The sequence below is a fragment of the Eupeodes corollae genome, chromosome 2, assembly GCF_945859685.1.
Source record: "Eupeodes corollae chromosome 2, idEupCoro1.1, whole genome shotgun sequence".
In the NCBI taxonomy this organism is placed as follows: domain Eukaryota; kingdom Metazoa; phylum Arthropoda; class Insecta; order Diptera; family Syrphidae; genus Eupeodes; species Eupeodes corollae.
The window spans coordinates 213,096-236,241 of NC_079148.1; the positions used below are offsets into that span (position 1 = coordinate 213,096).

Sequence of the window (23,146 nt, forward strand, 5' to 3'; positions counted from 1 at the left end):
ACTTTCTTATTGTATTGATAATATTGACAACATAAATAATTCTAAGCAATATTTGTTTGTGAGTACTAACGGCATTTTCTAATTTTACTAAACGAATATATTGTCAAAATAAGTTAACTAGTAGACAAAGATGAGGATTATAAATTAACAACTTTAAAACTTGGCAGTAACCATAAATTTCGCTACAAATGAAATAAACCTCATACTATAATGAAACATTTGTATGTTCGTTTTTGATAAAAGTTGTTGTTTTTTCTTTAGAAGAAATCTAAGTTATATTTTGGTGATACCTATTTTACTAAAAAATAAGGAATTACAACATCTTAGATGTTCTATTATTGAAATTCATAATCAGAATAATAAGACGTTAATAGAAACTATTTTAGTTAGAACCAAACTTGAAGCAAACCAATTTACCAGTGCGTGTCTTGAAATCTATTAAAAATAAAAAAATTATAATATGTACTCGTATAATCTCGTCAGTTCTATCTTTAACGATTCGAGAATTTTAAATATTTAACTTATTTTAATTTTTAAACATTTTTCTTTCCAAAACAAAATAGACCATAGACGAGATGTTTTTATGTAAGATAATAACCTTTTTCATTTTATTTGTTTTTTTTTTTGTTTAACATTATGCACAATAAAGAATTTAATAATTACACTTATATAATTTATTCTACTTATCTGTGGATAAAAATGATTTAAGTTTGTTTTTATTTTTTTTTATTTTATTAGATCAACATTTAATCTTTTATTTCTTTTTAACAAACATCAGCTAAAAAAAATCCGAATGCAGTTCATTCGAGATACAATATTTCGCAATCTTTTTGTTGTACTTAAATATGATCAAACGCTACTAAATAAATAATATTAAGTATTATAATTTTAGTGGTCTAGATTTTGTTTTTATTTTTTCAAGTACCTATTTATTATTATTATTAGCTTTGTGTTGTTTATTGATGATTTTAAATTTTATTTATTTACACAAGGATATTTGTTTTTAATTTAAATTTTAAATAATAAAATATAGCTACATTTAAAGTTAATTTAATTTTTATTTGTTGAGATTATTTAAGAACAGAGCCTTTGTTTAAATAGATATTTATTTTACAATGCTTTTGCTTTATATTATTTACAATAATTAAAACCGATAAAGAAAATTTAATAGAAAATTTTGGTTTAGCTAAACGATATTGACATTTATATTATTTTACTTTACTTAAATATATACATAGGCGGACAGATACATACATGTATCTATTTTTGTGACGTTTATCTTTTCATTTTTTAAATACCCTGCATTTTTGTAATATGTGATTTTGGGATGGGGATAATAACGATTTGTGATTTTTATACTTAAATAAGGATCTGGCATTCGAAAAAAGCCACTCTAAAAGGACCCTACTCCACTACTTTGGTTTGAAGCAAAGATGAAGGGTCCAATTGAACCTCAAGCCATGGGGGGTGGTGGCTTCACATCCATCTGATTGTGATGATCCATGCTGGGACTTGGTGCATGGTGATGGTGCTGGGATGGGTGCTGCTGCATAACTGGTGATCCACCCATGTGATGCTGCATTCCGGTGTTCATCGTCTGATGGGTAGGGGTGCCTGGATGACTGCTATGATGCATTACTTCGGATTGGTTAGTTTCCTCAGAGTCACTACAGGATTCTGAAGAGCCTTTCTTTATGTTATTATTCGGACCGTTGTGTGTCTTAACATGCTTTGCGAGATGATCGCTACGCATAAACCGTTTGTTGCACACGGGACAAGCAAATCGTTTCTCACCTGTATGTGTGCGAAGATGACGTTGCAGCTCATCGGACCTCGTGAATCTCTTGCCACAGAATAGCCAATTGCAGACGAATGGCCTTTCGCCAGTATGCCACCTGAGGTGGGCTTTTAAGTGACTAGTTTTTCCGTAGACTTTGCCACATCCAGGAATATGACATGAATGGATGTTTTTCTTGCGTAGGTGGACGCCAGCGGGACCCAAGCGTTCTGCTTCCTGGCAGTTGGGACAATCACATGTGGCGCGTCCCGCATATCTTCGTTGTGAGCGAGGAGAGGGTGTCGATGGAGTTGCTGCCTGGCCGGAAGCAGTGGCTGGTGATGAATGAGGTAGAGTGAAACCACCAACTCCCTGCCCAGGCAGCATGCTTTTGTATGTGTCCTGCAACAAGTGCTGACCAGATCCCAAGAGATGTGCAGTATTAGAAAGCGAATGTGTCAACGACGAGTAGTCAGAACCTGCGGTTGCATAATTTGCCATGGTGGAATGCATGCCAGCGCCACCCATATCCAACCAACTGCCGGCTGCACTATGCATGTCCCACCAGCCTGAATTGACACCCTCGGTAGCGGCTTTGTGTGATGCGCTGACCGCATTAAATGGCCAATCATATGGATGCCTAGAATAAACGGAACCAAAAGTAGTGCTCTCAACCTTGCCAAGTAGTCCTTGATGCATATGATGATTGTCCGCTACACTGGGAGAAGTGGTAGCACTTGGAAAGTACAAATCACTACCGTACGAAGGGTTGGTGACTGCTGAACAGGACGATGTTATCGGTCGACTATAAGGATAAAGGCTGAAATTAATTTTCCGATTTGTAACCGGGACCAATCAAATTTGGAAATTTTGCATATAACTTTACCTGGCAGTAATATTGACCATTGTGTTTATTGTGCTGGACGGGAGACTTCTAGCTACAGATGTTCCTATGCTTGACGTCACTGTTGGTGATGTAGAGATACTGCATGGTGAGTGCTGGCCAGTACCGATTCCTGGTGTGTTTCCTCCCCCGCCCGATGATGACGTTGGGCTCTTTTTCCATGGATGAAATCCTTTTCCAACGGCAGCATCAGCCAATGGTGGTGGCGATTTATTTGACAGTTTGTTGCACTGGGCAGCTAACATGGCTAAAGGTGTTCCCCGCAAGCCTGGATGATCCTATAAAAAGAAAATATTAATATATGAAAAATTAAAAAACAAAAATTATGTTTAAAAAACATCATTTATTTCAATAATATCAATTATTTCTGGACTTTCAGAAACGGACATATTATCTTACAGCTATCATCAAATAAGCTTGAATATGGGACTGCCTATTGGGGAGTAACTATCCAAAACAAGCCACAAAAAGTATTCCGCCCAATGATGGAGAAGCATCTCCGAAACGCGTCGAAAATATAATATTTCAAAAAAAAATAAGTTGTAATATTAAAAATTATAATATTTATTTATTTTTCATAAATTCTAAATTGCAATACATCATGTCTTCAAAACAAAATTAAACCTCTGTCTCTGATCTATTTTGCATACTGCTTGTCGCAATTTTTATTCTGTGTCATCTTGTCAAATGTCTTATAAATTGCTACAAACATTTTAAACTTTAGCAAATGCTGGAATATATTTTTCAAATAAAAAAATCTTTTGTTTTTCGATTTCGATTACGGGGATTAAGAAATTATTATCACATCGAATTCTATCTTCAATAGTCGCAAAATTACAATTCGTTTCTGTACCGAAAACAATACAATATATTTTTAAATGATCAAATTGTTCCGAATTCGAATTTTGCCAGGTTTTTTAAAATATGGCTCTTTAAAAATGTTAAAGACACCAAATGGTTGTTCTTAACAATAAATTGTATGATTACTTTAAAAAGTGGGGAATGTTTGTTTACAAGATACTGTCTAAATTATTTCAGTATTTTACTGAGTTACTAAAAATCCTTTCCAAAGGGTATTTTAAAATACAAAATGTCATTTAATTTCTACATAATATTTTTGTATCTGATTTATCAATATTTCTATATTATGTGAAATAAAATTAGTATCTAATCTAACTAACTTTATCAGAACAATATAAACTCCAGTATTTTGCTAAAATGAAATTGCAACTCAGAATAATTTAAATCAATTAATCTAGACTTCTGTTTTTTTCATTTTGGCTACCAAGCTAGTAAAAAAAAACAACAAAACATGTAGTTTTTTAATTAATCACAAAAACATAGCATAGAAAAGCCTTCAAACTATGAAACCACTAATTAAAATGGGCATAATGTAATAAACATATTTTTAACTTTCCATAATTATTAAATTATTAAAAAAATGAAGGGTTTCACTACAATAAACAAAACTTGTCAACTTCGTTATCATAAAGCTGCCACAATGAACTTACCTTTATCATATTTGATTGTCAGCTCTTCTTCGAATATTCGAATACATTTCAAAGGAACTACCAATATTCATTCGATTTAGTTGATGAATGTTTTGTGAAATCGAATTAAAATACCCAATTTTTAAATAAAAGTTTAGCCCTTTTTTATGGACCGTAAAGCGTAGCGCATAGCGCCAGGTTTTTGATTTAAATCCCCACATGCATATTTATGTATATCTACATTTTGGTGTATATTTTTAAACTTGAACGAAACGAAATTCATGGGAACATCCAATAAAGACGGACAGGTAATAATTAATTCATTGTGTTTTCTGTTCGAATGTAATTACGAACCAAAACTAATCGCAGCATCTTCCATAGCCACGACGCACGGTAGATGGTGTCGGCTACTCTTTTGGTAGGGATAGGATAGGGAGCCTTATCTCATCCAAAGTGTCGGCGATGTTGTTTAGATATGATACACCTGACCACACGAGGTAATGGAAAATGTCTTTCTGGTGATTTATATGTTATTTGGGTGCATGCAGGCAGGCATTTTGCTAATTTACTCGACTGTTCCGAAACCCGAATCCCAACCCGAAATTCAGCCTTCTAGAATCGAGAACAAAATGACTACGCTAACAAAGCTAGTTCCGATCTCACACGTAAACGTAACCGAATCGAAGAAATATGAAAAGATCAAATGAACCGTGAGGACTGAAGGCATTGGTGGTCCCATAGGCGGCTACAGTACAACAATAGATGAGTTGTCATCGTTTTCACAGCAGGCCCCAGCTAAGCAGGTCAGTTAATGAGCACAGTAAACTTTGGAAAATCTATATCAACTATCGACCAATCGACCAATTTGAGTTGGAGGACCGTGTTTTTTTAAAGATTTATCACACAATAGAACAAGGGCGCGGTGTGTTTGATTTAAACAAGAATGTATTGCTGCATGCATGCCGTGGCCAGACAGTCCAGCGAATATGATGGCGCCGCGTCGGAGCTCGTTTAAGCTGCATGTGCACTGTGCAGTGTGCACTCTGCTTCAGCAAGTAACCTTGATCGATTAATCAAACCAAATCAAATGGGTGTAGTACGGCTTTCGTCTACTACCGAAACGTCCGACCTAGCTAGAACCGGCATTATAATTGGACCAATTAAATAGCCTTAGCCACTCACTGACTTCGTGCACGATTTCGTGAAAGATAGAATAGCACACCATCACCATAGGGATGCGTTAGAAAACCTGGGGGAGCAACCTGCCTTGTCTGTCTCTGTTGCATATAAAATACGTACGACGTTGTTGGCCATCTGCATAGTGATTCAAATGCCTGCACAACATGTATACATGAACAAATATTGTAGCACAAGATTATTTAGACGCCTTGGACATAAAATTCGGTGCATCAAATTTACTGTCAGTTACTTTGCTATGCCTTAAGATTATGTGCTTTGTAATAGTACAATATTTAGAAATGTGTTTTTACAGAATACTTCGATAAATTGAAGCTTAAGATATAAAACAGTCGTCGCTTCTGAACCCTTACAAACATCTATTCGACAAAAGGTATTAAATTCAATAAGACTTCAGGAAAGAGTAACAAAAATTTACTAGTAGCTCAAGTTTGGAAAAGTGTTTGTTTTCGATGACAAGAATACTTCTGTAAATTTTATGGAAATACAATGATGGACACAAAAGATAGGAACCTAAGGCTTTCATGTTATTCAGTGATGAATAGCTTCTGTTTCTTAAATGTTTTATAATTTAATCAGGTTATATACTTTATTAAAAACGGTACAGAAGTTTGCTGTTAACAGTTACTTCTTGGAAATTATTGTAAAATTTTCAAAACATGCTTGTTTTTCTTTTGATTCTGAAGAATAAGTACATATTTTTCAAACTAATTTATAAAAATAAATTGTAGATTATATTTCACTAGCTAATAACTTTAATTGGAAAAAAACTTAACAGCAGATGAAGAAACAACAGGAAAAATAAAAAGAATACAAAACACTTTACTGTATTTTGATAAGCTGATACTGCGACTTTTCATCTAATGATGTTAGAATTTTCATATATAAACGCAATGTTTTAAACCACAAATAAACTCCTGATCTGTGAACGCAAGATATTCAATTTAACACAGAAGACTGTAAATGATATTTGCATAATAACTATGATTTAGAATCTAAAGTTGGCCCAGTTTTAAAAAGATTAATACTAACTTACTTAAGGTAGCACTACAGTCCAGTGTAAACTAGGGCCTCACCCAACAAACTTCTCCATCTAGCTCGGTCCCTAGATGTCTCCAGTTTCGCGCTCCAAGTTGGGTGAGGTCACCTTCCACTTGTGCGCGTCACGTGATCCGCGGTCTTCCTCTACTGCGCTGTCCTGTGGGTGTGGATTCCAAGACTTTCCGGGCCGGAGCATTGGTTTCCATGCGCTCTACGTGACCCAGCCATCTAAGTCGTTTTACTTTTACGCTTCTGGCTAACTCTACGTCGCTAAACAGTCCGTACAGCTCATCGTTCCTTCTTCTCCTCCACTCCATTTCGATGCATACTGGACCGTAGATCACACGAAGAACTTTTCTCTCGAAGCGACCCAAAGTGCTTTCATCCGCTTTTGTCATAGTCCATGCTTCTGCATCGTATAGCAGGACGGGGATGACAAGCGTCTTATATAGCAACACTTTGGTCCCTCGAGAGAGGACTTTACCACTCAATTGCTTTCTTAGTCCAAAGAAACAGCGGTTAGCAAGAGTTATTCTGCGTTTGATCTCAGCGCTGGTTGTCGTTTTGACCAAGACGTCGGTGTTGTATGTCCTTTCTTGACGACAGCATGTACTTTGTTTTACCCTCATTAACCGTTAAACCCATTTTTGCCGCCTCTGCCTCAATACTCACAAAAGCCCCATTGACATCACGCTGAGTCCTTCCGATTATGTCAATGTCATCAGCATATGCTAGTAATTGGACAGGCTTTTGAAAGATAGTGCCCCTAGTGTTGACGTGTGAGCTCTGCACTATTCTTTCAAGCACGATTTCCAACCTTTTTGGAGCAGCGTTAATTCTCCATGGTCATCCTGCACAAACGGACCAGTTTGGCAAGGATGCCAAAACTAGATATGGCTCTATACACCTCGTCCCTGTATATGCTGTCATATGCGGCCTTGAAATCGATGAAAAGATGGTGGGTGTTGATTTGGTGTTCTTGGGTTTTTTCCAGGATCTGCCGTATTGTGAATATTTGATCAACTGTGGACTTTCCTGGTCCAAAACCACACTGATAAGGACCTATCAGATTGTTGACGATGGGCTTTAGACGTTCACATATTACGGCAGAGAAGATTTCATAGGTGATGTTAAGTAGACTGATTCCTCTATAGTTGGTGCACTTTAGAGGGTCTCCTTTTTTCAGGATCGGGCAAACAATACTGAGGTTCCATTCATCGGGCATGCTTTCTTCCGACCATATCTTACAGACATGCTCCTAACCAACTTATCTCCAGCTGCTTTAAAGAGCTCGGCATTCAAGCCATCCGCTCCAGCAGCTTTATTAGACTTCAGCTTAGATATGTCAATCTTTACATCGTCTAAGTCGGGAGGACGGTATTATTGGCTTTTGTCGTCTATGTTGAATGGATCATCCTGCCTGACAGCGGAATTCAGTTTGTCGTAGCCGTTATACAGTCTGCAAAAGTGGTCCTTCCATATCCTCATGCATTGACTGTGGTTCCACTATGATGTTTCCACTTTCGTCTTTGCAGCCTTCGGTTCTAGGTTTTTGTACCTGTGAATTTCGTTTCACCTGTTCATAAAACTTTCGAACTTCATTTCTGCTTTTAAAAAGATTAATAACTATTTTAAAAATAACTTACTTCTAAAAACCATACAATACCATTCTAACATTTTTCTTTTACTATTTTCTTTTGATTTAGTTTAATATTTCACTAAGGCAGTATAGCTGCGCCCTTGGCGTTACTTCCATGCAAAGCATACAAAAATGAGCCATCTTTAAAATATAGAGATATGTTGTTGGAGACTTTATTTAAGACTATTAAAGAGGAACAATTCTGTCATACATTATTAAAGCAATAGTTTGATACCGAAAAAAAAAACAATTGTCTTTATTTCTTTTTTGTAAAGTGTAACAAAGTCAATTTCAAACTGTTTGTCTTAAGCCCAAGCCCAAGCAGGGCAACATACTTGCTTTTACCTCGTCGTATAAATAAGCTGTACTTATTTCTCAAAATTAATTTAGTTAACGGCTAAAAGTTGGCTTTATTTTACTTTTGGTTATTGCAATAAGGCCAATTTTTGAAAATTTACCTTATTTTACCGAATCCAAAACTTTAACCGTTTTTGTAGCACACATTCTTTGATGGCACACCGCTCGTATTAGTCTTAGCTTGATGATATAGCCTATAGCCTTCCTCAATAAATAGAATATGTCTCACTGAAAGAGTTTTTTTTTAATCGTCCTAGCAGTTCCTGGGATACGCGTGTTCAAACAAACTTTTCAGCTTTGTCAATGCATAGATTTCTTCCTCAAATATGCTAGTTGATAAATTGGTACTTTTTAAAAATTTTCTTTTGATGTATGTTGGATTTGTTTTGACATAATTGCATTACATCTTTTAAAAATTATTTCTAGATCAGAAGAAACAATAACAACTTTTTTTTATTGATCCTTCACTTGTTTGCACTATTCTTACGGTATCAAGTTTTTAATAAGTGCTTTAGAAAAGTTAAATAAATCTTTAGTCGAAAATGTTCAAAAGTTAATAATGTTGAAAAAACAGATGAACTTATAATAAGATTATGTCCGTTGTTTAAAAAGCGGTATAATGACATTTTTTAGTGACAAAAAACTGTTAAGCGACATATCTTCAAATTAATTTCACTTAAATGTACAATTTTATCACGAATTATTCACTTAATTTTTTAAGATTATCACTTTTTATGATTGGTCATTGAAAAATACTCACGAACTTAAAACTGACACCTTTTGTGCTAATAATCCCATAAACTAAGCTAAATCAATCACTCTTACTTTTTGTGTGCCAGCAAAAGGCTTCTATTTTTCAACTCACAGTCAATATACAAAAAACAACTTCGAAGTTATAAAAAATTTAGATAAGTTAACATTATTTTATCGTTAAAACTATATAAATGATTTGTTTTATCTCTTTTTTTTTCACTACTCACTTCGAATCATTTCAATACCATACTTCAACTGTACTTACTGCATATTGTATATATACCTCTACTTAATGTTGAAGTTTACCGCAAAGAACAGAAGGCGGACCATCAGAGTTGTTGAAAAATATGGTGTGTTCCTTTTGTGTACGCAAAGGTATCATTACACAAACAATTCATTGTGGGTTGCGGTTTGCCATATTATTTATTCCATTTAAGGAAAAGTCAACAATAAAAAATAAAGAAAATAAAACAAAAATATAACCCTCGTTAAAAAATTCAAAATGCGAAGCGAAAGCCAGTAGTCGCGGTCTCATTCGTCGTTGTTCACGTCGCGCGTTTAACATGAACACACTCATTCAAAATGTTGATGGTACTCGTATATTCTACCACGACCGACGACGCCGACCGGGAACCATGTTAAGCGAACCATAAAGCTGCACTTGCCCAAGTCAGAGAGCTTAGGTATGGGGTATAGAGGGTGTCCCAAAAGAGTGGAAATCCCGTCGGCAATCGAAAACAAAGTTCGAATAGGCCAGAATAATTTGTGCGAAAGTACTTTGCACATTGGCCCTGTTCTGTACCCATATGTATTTTAATTGCTTTATACGCCGGCCGCACCGCTTTGGCCGACAATAAAGTTTAACCCCCAAAAACTTCAAGCCCTAAGCACTTTATTCAAGTATCTGAACCACACATCATCATCGCATAAAATGACTCCATTTGGTGGTCTCTGTGGTACCAATTGAAAGGCTGAAAGGCTTGCAACTGGAGTTGGAGCTGGGGCTGGGGGTTTGTTAACTTACCCGAAGCTGCTCCCCAATCACATTCCGAGCCAGACAATCTGCATAAACGATTTTTCATTTGATCGTTCTTGGTCGCTTGATGAGAGGTACTTCGGTGGGGATTGGGAACTCAGGATACAGGGAAGGAGCGAATGTTGGTGTAGTATAAAGCACTATTACAACCACCTTGTAAGTTCCACAGTACTCAAAGGGAGTTTCTTCAATTAGCGCTCCGCTCCCAGTTATTAACTTCTCGTCAGTTTTAATTAAGCACCCACTTTTGAACAGCCCAACCACATTGTACTTTGGATACTTTGCCGCTGCCGTTGTGGTGAGAGGTATTTTGCGGCTCATAAAACTCCAATGCACCCCATGTTGTCGTTGTCATCATCCAGAGTGTATAATTGCAATAACTTCTACTTGGGGTTGAATTGGAATGTTTCCTACTTAAAATAGTTGCATTTGCGAAAGGGAGTGTTTTCAAACCCTCTAAAAACTTATATCAGTAGGTTCATACCATAAACAAAGCCTATATACATTGTATATATATAAACTCGCACAATAAAGGAAAGGAGTGCTTCAACGAGTTTTAAAGTAGCCGCCATAAAATTCGTTAGTCCGTTTTTGTCTTAAAAGCCAAACACTGGCGTGGCGTGGGAATTCTCCAAAGACGAATTACCGGCTGCCCCTGCAAAATCAATGATATTGCAGATTGACTTTAGCCACAATAAAGATAGCTCTATATATATCATATAATGATGTTCATGATGGGTTTTTGGTGGCTTGGAATTGACGTTGGCGATGGCGATGGTGCGCCATCGAGCACAAAAGGAATGAGAACGGTGGAAGGTTCTTTTTAATTTTCTCTTCCTTGGAAAAACGTATACGAGCCCAAATTAAAAACACACTCACACACAAAACTCATTAAGAACGCGAAAAAGTTCATTTAGTTGAGTGAGGTTTTTCGAAAAACGTTAATGGAGCTCGCTGTAGTTGTTTGGCCGTTTGGTTGTTTGGTTGTTAGCTCCTTCCATCATAAATATTAAACTGACTGAAAGTTAGCAGATAATTACGCGAAGCTACTCCAACTAACACCGACTGATATTGCCGAAAAAACCGCACAAAATAAAAATATATCTACAAAACAAAATATTAAAAAATTAAAGCAAAACAAAAAGCACATAAAGATGATGAAGATGAAGAGCAAAGAACGGGTGAGAGTGCTGTTTCGTGAAAATATTATTACCAGGCTTAATAGCGGCAGATGATCCTATTGCGGATCCGTTAAACGTTGAAGCCTTCTTTGAAGAATTTCTTTGGCTTCGGCTGCAGAACCGAATTTATATCTGAACTGAAGGACACATTAAGTGATTGCATTAATTGGATTTCGGCATCTCACGTTGCGTAACTTTGTCTGGCAGTTAAAAGATATTCAATACAATTATATCTATAGTAACGTATATTCCTTTTTAGACTGGATAGTCATTATTTTAATGTTTCCACCAGATATACCTAATGTTGATGTAGTTGTAGTTCTATTCATACCAAGTTATAAGTTGCTACTTGCTGTGCTTCGGCTACATAGGGTTGAGCGGGCAGTTCTCGGTTTTCATCGCAATTATACAAAAAAGGAATTTAGGTCATTGTGGTTGGTGACTGGGGTCATATAGCTTGATATTAGATATATGTATTAATCGTATATAAGTTGCTATGTAAAAGAAACACCCCATTCCTGATGGTTGTTAAAAGTAGTGAAACTTGTTTGCAACAACACAACAAGTCTAGTTCGGATACATTTACTTATAATTGATTTTTGCTTCAAGTAGATTGCCTTTTTCGACTGATTAATTCAACATGAGAGTATTAAAATTTATGCACTGTAATTTAGGCATAAATAATTCACCGTTGCGACTTGTGAGTCAGTATAAAGTTTGTGTGAAGATAAAGTCTCGCCCCAACCAAAACGACTCCTTGGATGGAAAGTGTTAACAAAACTTGTGAGCCTCTGTTGTTGTTGTTGGGGAGTTGGTGCTGGTGTTGGAAATTTAATGCTGGCGCCGAAATAAGATATTTTTAATGGAGATGGTGCAAATGCACTATATCTTTATAAGTACATCTTTAATAAATGTATCTTAACAGGAAAGGAAGAAAATTATTAAGTTATGACAATGATGTGGAGTTTCTGATGGAATTCTTTAGAAAGGAGTGTTCTTTAAATTCTTTTGTCATTTTCAAGTAAATACTTCTTCCTGTTTTTTTAAACAGGGCGGGTGGGTAATATAAAGTTAGAAATGCTTTTTTTCAATTATATGAATGTTAAAAGATGATGACATCAAGAGTTCAGATAGTTATAAATGGGTGTTCATATGATAAATTTTTCATGCGCATAAAATGTTTGTTTTTATAAGAGATTTTTACCTACAACTCTTTTAATAAAATAAATAAATTGGGTGGCGCAACAGTCCGTTGAGACCTTGGGCCTTGACTTACAACTCTCAACTATTCCTGTGTGCGAGTACTGTTGTCGGGAATGGAATCCGAATCCGAACTTATTTTAAAATACTGTAAAATTAGGATACTGTGTATCCAAGAACGGCATGCACAGTAAGAAGTATGTTTTTCCATAGTTCTAATGTTCGATTTTCTATTGAAAATATTTTATTATTTTTTAATAAAAACCAGTAGACAAAAATTAAACAATGTTAAAACATGAAATTAATAAAACATAAATATTTAAAAAACAATAACGAAAATTCATTAAAAAAGTCAATATTTCAACAAGAACAAATTTATATTGACGTGACCTTCCACTATATTTGTTCATTTAAATAAAACAAAGACACTAGAGGCCAATTTTTTGACAAAGTAATAGTCTCTAAAACTCGGTTTATTAATGAATTATAACTTAATTGCGCTCTAACTTATTTCCTTATCAAATTCTGTGATTTAAATTTCAGTCTGAGATTTAAGGTCTATTTAATAAATAATTGGGGGTCTAGGGTATTAGAACTTAGTTCAGCATATTTTTACTTCTTCCAAAGGCCTAATTTTTAGATTTATTCCAGTTGTCGATTACATTTTAGACCACAAGAACATCTAATGTGGAATAGTAAAATATTTTTAGAAAATATATAAAATTATCGACAGTTTGCCTAAAAGTCATTAGTATTCAGGGCATTATGTGTACATTTGTCTAAAAAGAATAATTTGAAAACCACCAATCTTAAACGAAATCCATTATCAAAATCACAATTTCTTTTAAGAAAAAACTGACAGATGTTTCATAGGTAGTTTTGTTATTAAAATTTCACAATTTCGAGCCAGAACTAGCTAAGCTTTTCTTCAAAAATATGAAAAAACACCTTAGAACGTAGTTTTATTCAACTAGGATCTAAAATTCCTAAAACTCACAACTTGTTTTAAATCGAGTTCTGTAGATATGATTAGATATGAAGAAATGCTCCAGCAGTTCAAAATATTTTTAAACTTAAGTTCCAAAATCAAACCGAATATTACTAGTTAACGCCAAGAAATTGTCCGTAAGCCTTTACAAATTAGTTAGTTTGTTAGCATAAAGAAATAAATATTTATCAAACGTTTATTAATAGACCGTTAATTGTTATTCTTTGTATATCAAAAGTTTTAAACTATAGTTCCATTGTATAGTAAAAACAAATTTGCTAAGATACCTTGTTTAAAGTTCAAAAAAACTTTAGCGTTTAAAATCTTCGTTTACATAGAAATCCTGTCATAGTATAAAAATAAAAATTGTTTTGATAATGTTAAAAAGTATGATAAGCTTGATAAATACGACGTTACAGAAATTACACGTGTTTACCCTCTGAAGAAAACGCTTTAAATATAAAAAATCAACTATTTACTTTAATTTTTAGTACTTAACAATTATTTCTTCAAGTTCTTTATAAAGTTCAAAAATAAAAAACAAACTGCTTGTAGGCATTTTGACACGTTATTAAATGTTTGATGTATCGAATCACGCCCATTTGTTTCAATATTTTTTCTATTTGCTATAATAACACCCTTCTGAGAAACAAATTGATACAAAATTCTACCCCATTATACACATTTTCAAATTCATCTATGTACCAACCAATTTTTAATAAACGAATGCTATTTTAGCGAGCATGTTATAAAATCAACAAGACAAAAAAAAAACGCACTCATAAGTGAGCAGCATCTTTTGTTAATTCATCATCATTCATCACAATGCATATAAACACATATGCTATTATTATCTCTACGGGACACTTCCATAATAGAGAGCGATTATGCGACCTAACCTAACCTCTATTCACTATTGTATATGTATGTATTTTCAATGAAAAGGACTCTTACGACGAGTACTTGAAATTTTTATCCAGAAGAGATTAACATGAACTTAAAAGCAACAACCCTTCGTTAAAAAAATAAAGAATTAACTAACGTTTCGGCAAAAATAAATACAAAACAGTCTTAAGACTTAAGTGCGCCCGAGCAGTATTTATGTTATTTTAAGGGATTTACAGATTATTGGTCTATGTCACTATTGTGGGTCTACTTCAAATTGATCCAAATACCTGACCAGAATAATGCTAATGGGTCGTAATCACCCCGAATTAGGACCTATTTATTTACCTATAGCAAAATTAAGCAAACAAAAATCGGCACAGGTTTTCTTTTTAAAAATAAAACAAAACAAAAATACATATGTACTTCTGTGATGTGGAATTCTTCGAACATTAGGAAAAACAAATTAAAGTGAAAAACGGTGCTATTGTTAGTAAAACAAAAAGTGTCTAGCAGTTAGTAATAAATGCATCCATCAAAACAAACGAACGAACTCAAAAGATGGAATTTTTAAAAATAAAAAAAACAAGTGCCTATTTTACACTGGGGTTCATTTGGATTGGACGCATCTGGAGAACTTTATACATTTATAATGCTTTCCTGTTTTAAGCGGTTATTGACAAGATTTAGCTTCTTTAGGTAAAATTATAAAATTGTCGAATAATTAAATATGCAGACTTATCGCTATTATAGAAACTTAAACGATAACTTATAATGACAATACATAACAATACTTAAATTATACACATATGACACTAGTGGACAAAATTACTTTTTTTTTCTATGCCATAAACGAAATAATACTGTTTTTAAAAGATAAAGGTGTCCTATTTCGAATATCAACTCTCATTTTTCTATTAAAATAACCCGCATTGAAAATTTTTAAAAACAATCAAAAACTGGGTTTTTAAGTTTAAACTCAAATTTCTTAACAATATATTTTATGACGATTTTGAAAAGCACAAATCTTTTCTTAATTTTATTATCTTACTTATTTTGAGCAAACCTTGAATTTTTGACTTTCCTAATTTTTAAAAATAAGTTTTGGAGTTAATTTTTGTGCTAATTTCAAATTCAAATTTTAACTATTTCCCCAAATAAAAAAAAAAACATTTTCAACATTATTTTTATATATTTTTAATATACTTCAAAAACTTGATATACATAGTTAAATTATTAATATAACAAATGCATTACAGAAGCAAAACTTATGTTTTGACCTTTTCTTTAAAAAACTGTTTTAGCATAAATGCTTAAGCACTCTTTCAGGTAAAATCTAACTGAACATGTTAATTCGAAAAGGGGACATGTCGGATATTTTGTCACATACGTTTTTTATACCAATGTGACGTAAATGCTTATCTACACCCATTAAGATTGAAAACAGAACATATATGGTATTAATTCTACTTTAAATGACATCGCCTGTATATAAAAAAAATGAAATGTATGCACCAGTTTGAAAAATAACCAATTTGTTTCAATTCCTAAACGTTTTAAACTTTCAGAGATCTGCCCTTTTCGAAATTGCATATTCAACAATACTATATCAAATAATATAAATGTTTTAATTGAATATTGAAGAAAGGGATTAAGTTTTAAAAAACCATCACGAATTTTAATGAAAAAGCTTCTTCATATATTAGGATAGCCTCACAAAGCCTTGGTAACGTGTTTTTTAATATCTCAAAAACCTGGCGTAATAAAGAAATATTGAAGTAGGATTTGAATTAAGACAATCAAAACCCTTTGGATGTGTAAAAACCATTTTTTAATAGACTAGAACTCAACACAACGAAAACAATGATCATTTACAAATTGAAAAACAATGAAGTCATCTGAGCTTTGTTTTACTTTCTTAATCATTTTTAAACTTTAAATTAATAAAGCTTTTAAAAAGATGTACTCAAAAGAACAAATGAGCAATAATCTAAGCAACTGCAGTGTAAAACCTAACATGCAAAAAAGCGTCCAACCGCATAATGGAAAACTATAGCGTGACTAAAATAGACAATTCTAAGAGAGATAAAAATATCGTTTTCAAGCAATTTGTTGAGAGCCTACAAGTTATTAAGAGTAACCTTTTTTCTCGCTATTTATCTGCATTTTTTTACCTTCGTGTTCCTAATTATTATGATCAATTTTATGAGAATAACTTAACTGAAATCAACGAATATAGTATGTAATTGTTTTTGGTAAAGCTTTGAATTTGTTGTATTTCAGAGGAAAGACGTAGGTATCTACTTAACCAACAAAAATAAATAATGTCTGCTTTTAAGATGGTTTAATTTTAAGTTTAACTTTTTTGTCATATTTAAGCTAAAAAGCTTTTATTATAAAATATAAAAATACATTTTATGTATTTATGTGAATAATTAAGTAGTTTATGAAAAATGTTGCATATATAGAAAAGGTGAGACCATGAAATTAACATTAATATTTGATGTGAATTTTTTTGCACGTATAAATGGTTTATTTAAACGATCTAATTAAATTCAAAATAGAAAACTATTTGTTTAAATTCCTGCAAGAAAGACATTATAGCATTGGTACACACGGACGTATATGCACTGTTTCCATATTTATTTTCAATTGTGTATGTCTGTTAAATGGGTTTGCGCCACTGATAACAAAAGAAGGCTGATTCTGTATACGGAAAGAAAGAAATTGCGAATATTACTATGTCAGTATGGATATGAACGCAATTCTGTATGGCTTAGAAGATTTCCATTGGATAAAAAGTTGTAAGCATGGTTAATTTGGCCATACTGCGAATAGTAACACCGACAATAGTTATAGCAGATACGCCAAAGCCAGTATGTGAGGCAGTCTATACATTGTTGTTATGTCCCTTATACTTGCACTTTTGACAGCAATCCATCCAATAAGCGTCTCGATTATCACACCATAAATTATTACGGGAAAAACTAGTTGCATTTGCTACATCTCCGATACAGTATACAGTAGTCTTTAAAATGAGACTCGTCCTGAAATAAGATGTTTCAATATTGAAAATTGTCCTCCGTCATTCAGTTTGGTTCGTCTTGAAAATTATTTTTCGGTAAAAGAAGCTTTTAACCAATGTTTTAATAAAAACAATGTATCCTATATACAAAGGCATCCTGGAAAGTAATCCAAAAAGATCATTGATACAAAATATCTTCGGATCTTCTTCACTAAGTCTCACTTATCAGAGTATCTACTTCGAACTAGACTTAAGTAGCCTCTAAGAATTAAAATTTATGACGATTACCGGTAGGACTTTTGTCCTGCACATCTTTAAGTTAAAAGATATCGTGGTTTAAGAAAATATTTTATCTTGACCTGTTAATTTGAGGATAAATCCTGTCTTTCCATCATGTCTATATATCCGCTATAATGGTTATGTTGTTTTGAAAAATCAGACTTACAATAACTTGGAATCGATCAACATAATAGTCCTCAAGTCATTTATTAAATACAATAATTTTATAACGAGTATGCAAGCATCAAGCAATTCCCACATTCGTCACGAATTTCCATTTTTAAGTCTATGCTTTCCGATAAAAGTACATAAATAATTCCTTGGTAACAAAATTTGCCTGTAAGGTAATATTTACTAGTAACTCTCGCCGTCTATGCATAAATAAATGTTGTAGTTTTTTTATAAACAAAAGAAAAGATTTTAAACTCAAATTTCAGGTGCAAAAAGTGTTGCCATATGAGTTGATAGAAATTAAACTCCATACTTATAAAAGATAATTATTGTTTGCCGTTTGAAGGTTAACCGTCGAATTTAATTTCATTAAGTGAATTTGTGTGGTAAATTGTTAAATGAAAGAGAAAGTAGCAATGTATTTCAATGTATTGCATTTATATTTTATTGATCCCCGCAAACAAACTGGAAGGGTTATTAAAGTTACAAAAGCTTAAACTTGGCAACTCTTCAACTAAAATATTTCTCTAGATAAATAGAACTGGTTGGTATTCATAATAATAATATTATAAGAGGCTGCAAGTGTTGAAAGCTCATCATTGAAACTCTTAAACGCTGAGTCTTTAATTATAATTTATACCCATACTAACTGTAGTTTTCTCTTTAAGTTTATCTGACTAGAAGTAGGCAGTGGAATATATAATTAAAAACAAGTATAATCATTAAAATTATTCTTCGTATTGAAAACCTATCGACAACTTGGTACATTCAAATGAACAATGTTTTTTTATTTAATTGTTAATGTTTACCTGCAATTAAATTATTCTTTACTAAGCCTTTGGAAGTAATTATAATAATTTTTCTTTTATAACAATAATAATCTGTAGATTCACATAGTGGTTCAGAGGCATTTTTATCATTAAAGTTTACAGAAATTGTAAGATGGATGATTCTTAGAAAATTGATTCTTCTTGCAGTACTAACAATACTTTTCAAAAAATAATAAAATTGTTTCAAGAATTTTTAAATCATTGTTTACATCTGTAAAATGTTTAAAAAATCTTTAAAAGTCAAAACATATCCTGAATTTAGGTTGACCTTAGAGATTACTCTGTTAAAAGTAGTTAAATCTTTGCTGTGTTAGTTATAAAAGTTGTAAAATATGTATCAGAAATTGAGAGGAAAATTCGTTAAAAATAATGTTTCCACTTCTCATATTTTCTTAACTTATTTAACTTGAAGCCTTAATGTTCCGTCTGAAGCCTGAGGGCAACCTTATTGACCCGGGAATATAATGATAAACATCCAAAAAGTATGAATGTAGGCACTACGGTGTTCGGATTTAATTGGTTTATGGGCTATGGAAAAACCTCTTTGTTTTTAAGTCTGAATGCAAGTCTTCTGTCTAAAAAGTGGCTAGAAATTAGGTGATGTTAAAACCGTTATGTTTGCGGAAAAAAAACTGTTAATAATAAAATTTTAAGTTAAATGTAATGATAAAATTATGTATGATATCATGACATAATAACAACTGGAACAAATAACTCAAACCAGACGAATCTTGAAAACGTTAGTCTCACCTCATTTCGAAATAATCATTCACAAACTTTGTATTGAGTAGCTCAACATTTTCTCGTATTTCATTTGTGAACGAATTAAAAAACTAAAAAAAGAAATATTCGATAAAAATTCAATTTGCTCGATGCGACAGAAAAAACACGTTTATGGCTTTTTTTGCATTTAATAAATTGATTTCGCAAATCATGTGCAGCTCGGAGCTAGCAGCCATATGCTTAATGGTGCTTGGGGAGAAAACCACTAAACCTTTCCTACCCAGAGTCCGCTTCTGAGTCCATCGCATCTCTGATCCTCTGCTATACATGTAGTACCTCTATACCTTACCTACATATATCATTTGTCGACCACAAATGAAAAGAGCAACGCATTCAAATTAGCAAATTCGAAATGAAATGAACTTCCACATCGTCGTCGTCGTCGTCGTCGTAGTCGTTGTCGACTTCGCCGTCTCCAGCTGTGCTTCAGAAGCTATACACTCGACGATGACGACGCGACGTAAACGTGTAAGCCGAACCGAAACACAGAACACCAGTAGCCGATTGGAAGGAAGTATTTTAGGTACCTACCTTCGTTCGCCTTGTCAGAGTAATAAATATACTTCGAGAATTGATTTGTTTATTGTGGAATTTATTTTGCATTTGACTTCTGATCTTTTTTTTAACTTTGTATACGGTCATACATATCTGAGGATGCTCGATGCCTTACCTTGAGAGGCTTAAGGGAAGTTATGAATGAGTCGAAGTCGTAGTCGAAGTTAATGTTATTCCGACATTTTAAGGGACCAGCGCAAATCAGTCACATGTAAGACATTTCACAGACTGGCGCTACCAGCGAGCGAGAAGGCCACCGTATTTTAATCTCCTCCGAGCTCGGCAGTTACTTGATTTGCTACGCCTACTTACATTCAAGGGGCTATGATTTCTTCCCATTCCCATCAAGAATAATATGTTATTCCTTTCCTACATTCAACATACCGCATTGCCCAAAAATTTACTGCGGTAGAAAAAGCGTTTCATAGGGATTCGGGTTTGTAGTTTTAGGGTCTATAAATTGATATTCTTTTGTGAGTGCTTTTGATGCGCATCGAATTGAATTTGACACAAATCAATTGTTTTTGTTTATAGTGTTGTTCCTGACAAATGGCTGCACTTCATTAATCATTGCATTTAACATTTAAATGTGCAAAATAAATTGATACGAGTACCTATGTATGCATACCTGGAGCATGGTTACCCATAAAGAGTTTTTAGTAGACTGCCTTTTGCAGAAATGTTGCCCGAAGGGTCATAAAGTTAAGATCACGGCACCGCATGGTTTCGTCAAGTTCTTATATGGTGTTTCTATAATGTTGATTCAAATTATCCTCAATAAAACGATTTGCAAACTCAGAGGGACATCCGCATCCTACCTTATCCATATAAAGGCCAACAGGAGATTTGCACTTGGGATCATCCCAATTTCGATGAATAAAATGTTGCAATTTTTATATGGACTTTTATTTACTTTGTCTTGAGTTATGACGCTTGTTAAAAGAAGAAATTCGCCGTTTATTAAGTTTATATAAAAATATGTCGACACAATTTGCACAAGTTTGAAAATAAAAACCTGTACTATTGTCCAGTAGGTATATAAACAAGAGTCGAGAGTAGTTTGTCCTTCAGCGGAATAATCGCTCGGTGTCGATCGATTCAACGGAATGTTATTATTTTATATTTTTTTTTTGCTGTTGTGTGCATTTTATAAATAAAATCCGCAAATCAATCAATTTTCCCCTGTTGATGATGTAAACTGCCGGGATAATCGCTCTCGACTCTCGTTGAAGCTGAAGCTAAAGCTGAAGGTGGAAAGATTTTGTATCTATAATGTGACTTTATCCAACGACGCGACGTATAGGTACACAAAGTAATGCCAATGGATCTCGTATAAGTAAAAAAAGCACTTCTGGCTGATTTGGGTTTCTTGTTAATGGAAGTTGGGTATGGCTTAGCTACAAGTATATGGCATATTATGGGCTTATTCGATGTTGGAGCTGTGGCTTGCTCAGGCTCGAACTCAGGCTTTGGTTCAGCACTTTGATCGCTTACTGCGCTGAATGCAAATGTGGTTATTTAAGTATTTTTGCTGCGAGCGCTATTTGTCGTTTCTGACCTTAGCCGAAGTGCGCATATATTTATGCTCGCACGACTGAGGGGGAATATTTTGTTTATAGATACGTGTTTCTATACGTGTATATATAAACAATTACTGCAAGATTGTTTTCAATAATTTTGAGCAGATTAAGTAACTGCACACGAGTCGAATTGACTTTTCGAACTGTATTTTTGTATATCCTTAGTAGAGGTTTTTGAAGAATTTTATTACCCAAGTATATCTACAATTGAGCATATACAAATATGTACATGAATATGAGCTAAGATTAAGTCAAGTGTCAAGGGCAAATTAATTGTTTCTACCTTTGTACATAATTTTCACTATAAGTATAATTTGCAATTAACCAAATGAAAAACAGTTATTGAGTCATAAGTGCTTACTGTTTCAAAGCAACCAAACCTTTGGTGTTAATTGATTGGGTGGAGCTTTGACTTAAGGCCAAACTTAAGTAGAATTTTATTTCTTTTCAAAACTCTTTTAAGGTTAAATTTTTGGCAGAAAAGGTTAGTTGACATAGGAATGACTATAAAGATTTTGTGGGCATCGATATTAAAAGTGGGAGTAATATTGCCTACGTTAATTTTTATTGATAGAGTTAAATTAACTGGAATTATTGATTCCTTTAAAATTCTAAGTTATATAAATAGCAAATGGTATTATTTTTTCTTGTTCTTTAAACAATTGATGTGTTTCAGATCAAAATTTCATCAATGGGTCTTCTGTGAAATAAAAATAATACGGATTTTTCTCTCTTATCATTTATTTTTCCCAGCCAAATCCAATTTTTTCAAAATGTCTAAAAATGACGAAATTCTTGAGTTATTGTAGAATACTCATTTATAAATAGCTTACTTTGGTTTTCATAGAAAAGGAAGAGTTTTGAGGTGAAAATGGGTTTGCATGGGAAAAGTCTTAAAAAGTGTATATATAAGACAAAAAATTTTAATCAATCTGAACCATTATTATAGGGCTAATAATAAAACTTTCAAATTGCTAGTATATATTGCTATTAATGTTTTTAATACACAGAAGTAATTCTTCAGTATCTTTTAAATAACATGTCATGTTTTCTAATATTTTAAAATATTAACGTTTTCTTGTTTTAATATACATTGTGAGAAGAGTTTATTGAAATTGACTTGCTCATATAAAAAAATCAATATATGTATTATTCCATACAAGTCCAACTTTTTCGGCTTTCACTCTGAATGAATTTTAGCAAATGTGGGGTTAAACAAAAAAAATTGAATTTTCTGCAGACTATGAGAATTGCATTTTTATTCAATGGAAAATAATCATGCTTATTTTGAGATTCGAATGAAAAATATTCATGGCATAAAATATACCGAAATTAACCTTATTTTGGAGATCAGCTGTTCTAAATGATTTTTTTATTATTTGAAGAATCTTATTTTTAATTAAACTCTGATTACAAATTAACAGTTTCTGAATTGAAACATTAAGTGAAGTTAATAAATTGTAAAGAAAAACATT

At 33.2% G+C, this 23,146-nt stretch overlaps 1 protein-coding gene across 6 annotated transcripts in view; it reads right to left on the minus strand.

The window, feature by feature from the left end:
• Nucleotides 1-709: 709 nt before the first annotated feature.
• LOC129948477 (transcription factor Sp9) overlaps nucleotides 710-23,146 on the minus strand; it is a 32,769-nt gene continuing 10,332 nt past the window's right edge. The window contains exons 1-3 of one of the 6 annotated variants that reach the window (XM_056059490.1): nucleotides 9,231-9,356; nucleotides 2,664-2,959; nucleotides 710-2,597 (exon numbers count right to left, since the gene is read on the minus strand). In XM_056059490.1, coding sequence (XP_055915465.1) covers nucleotides 1,454-2,597; nucleotides 2,664-2,926 — 1,407 coding nt within the window. In that variant the 5' untranslated portion in view covers nucleotides 2,927-2,959; nucleotides 9,231-9,356 and the 3' untranslated portion in view covers nucleotides 710-1,453. Of the gene's footprint in view, nucleotides 2,598-2,663; nucleotides 2,960-6,400; nucleotides 6,532-8,506; nucleotides 9,105-9,165; nucleotides 9,357-23,146 lie in introns of those variants that run through there. The other 5 variants (XM_056059488.1, XM_056059487.1, XM_056059489.1 and 2 more) reach the window with 5 other exon arrangements.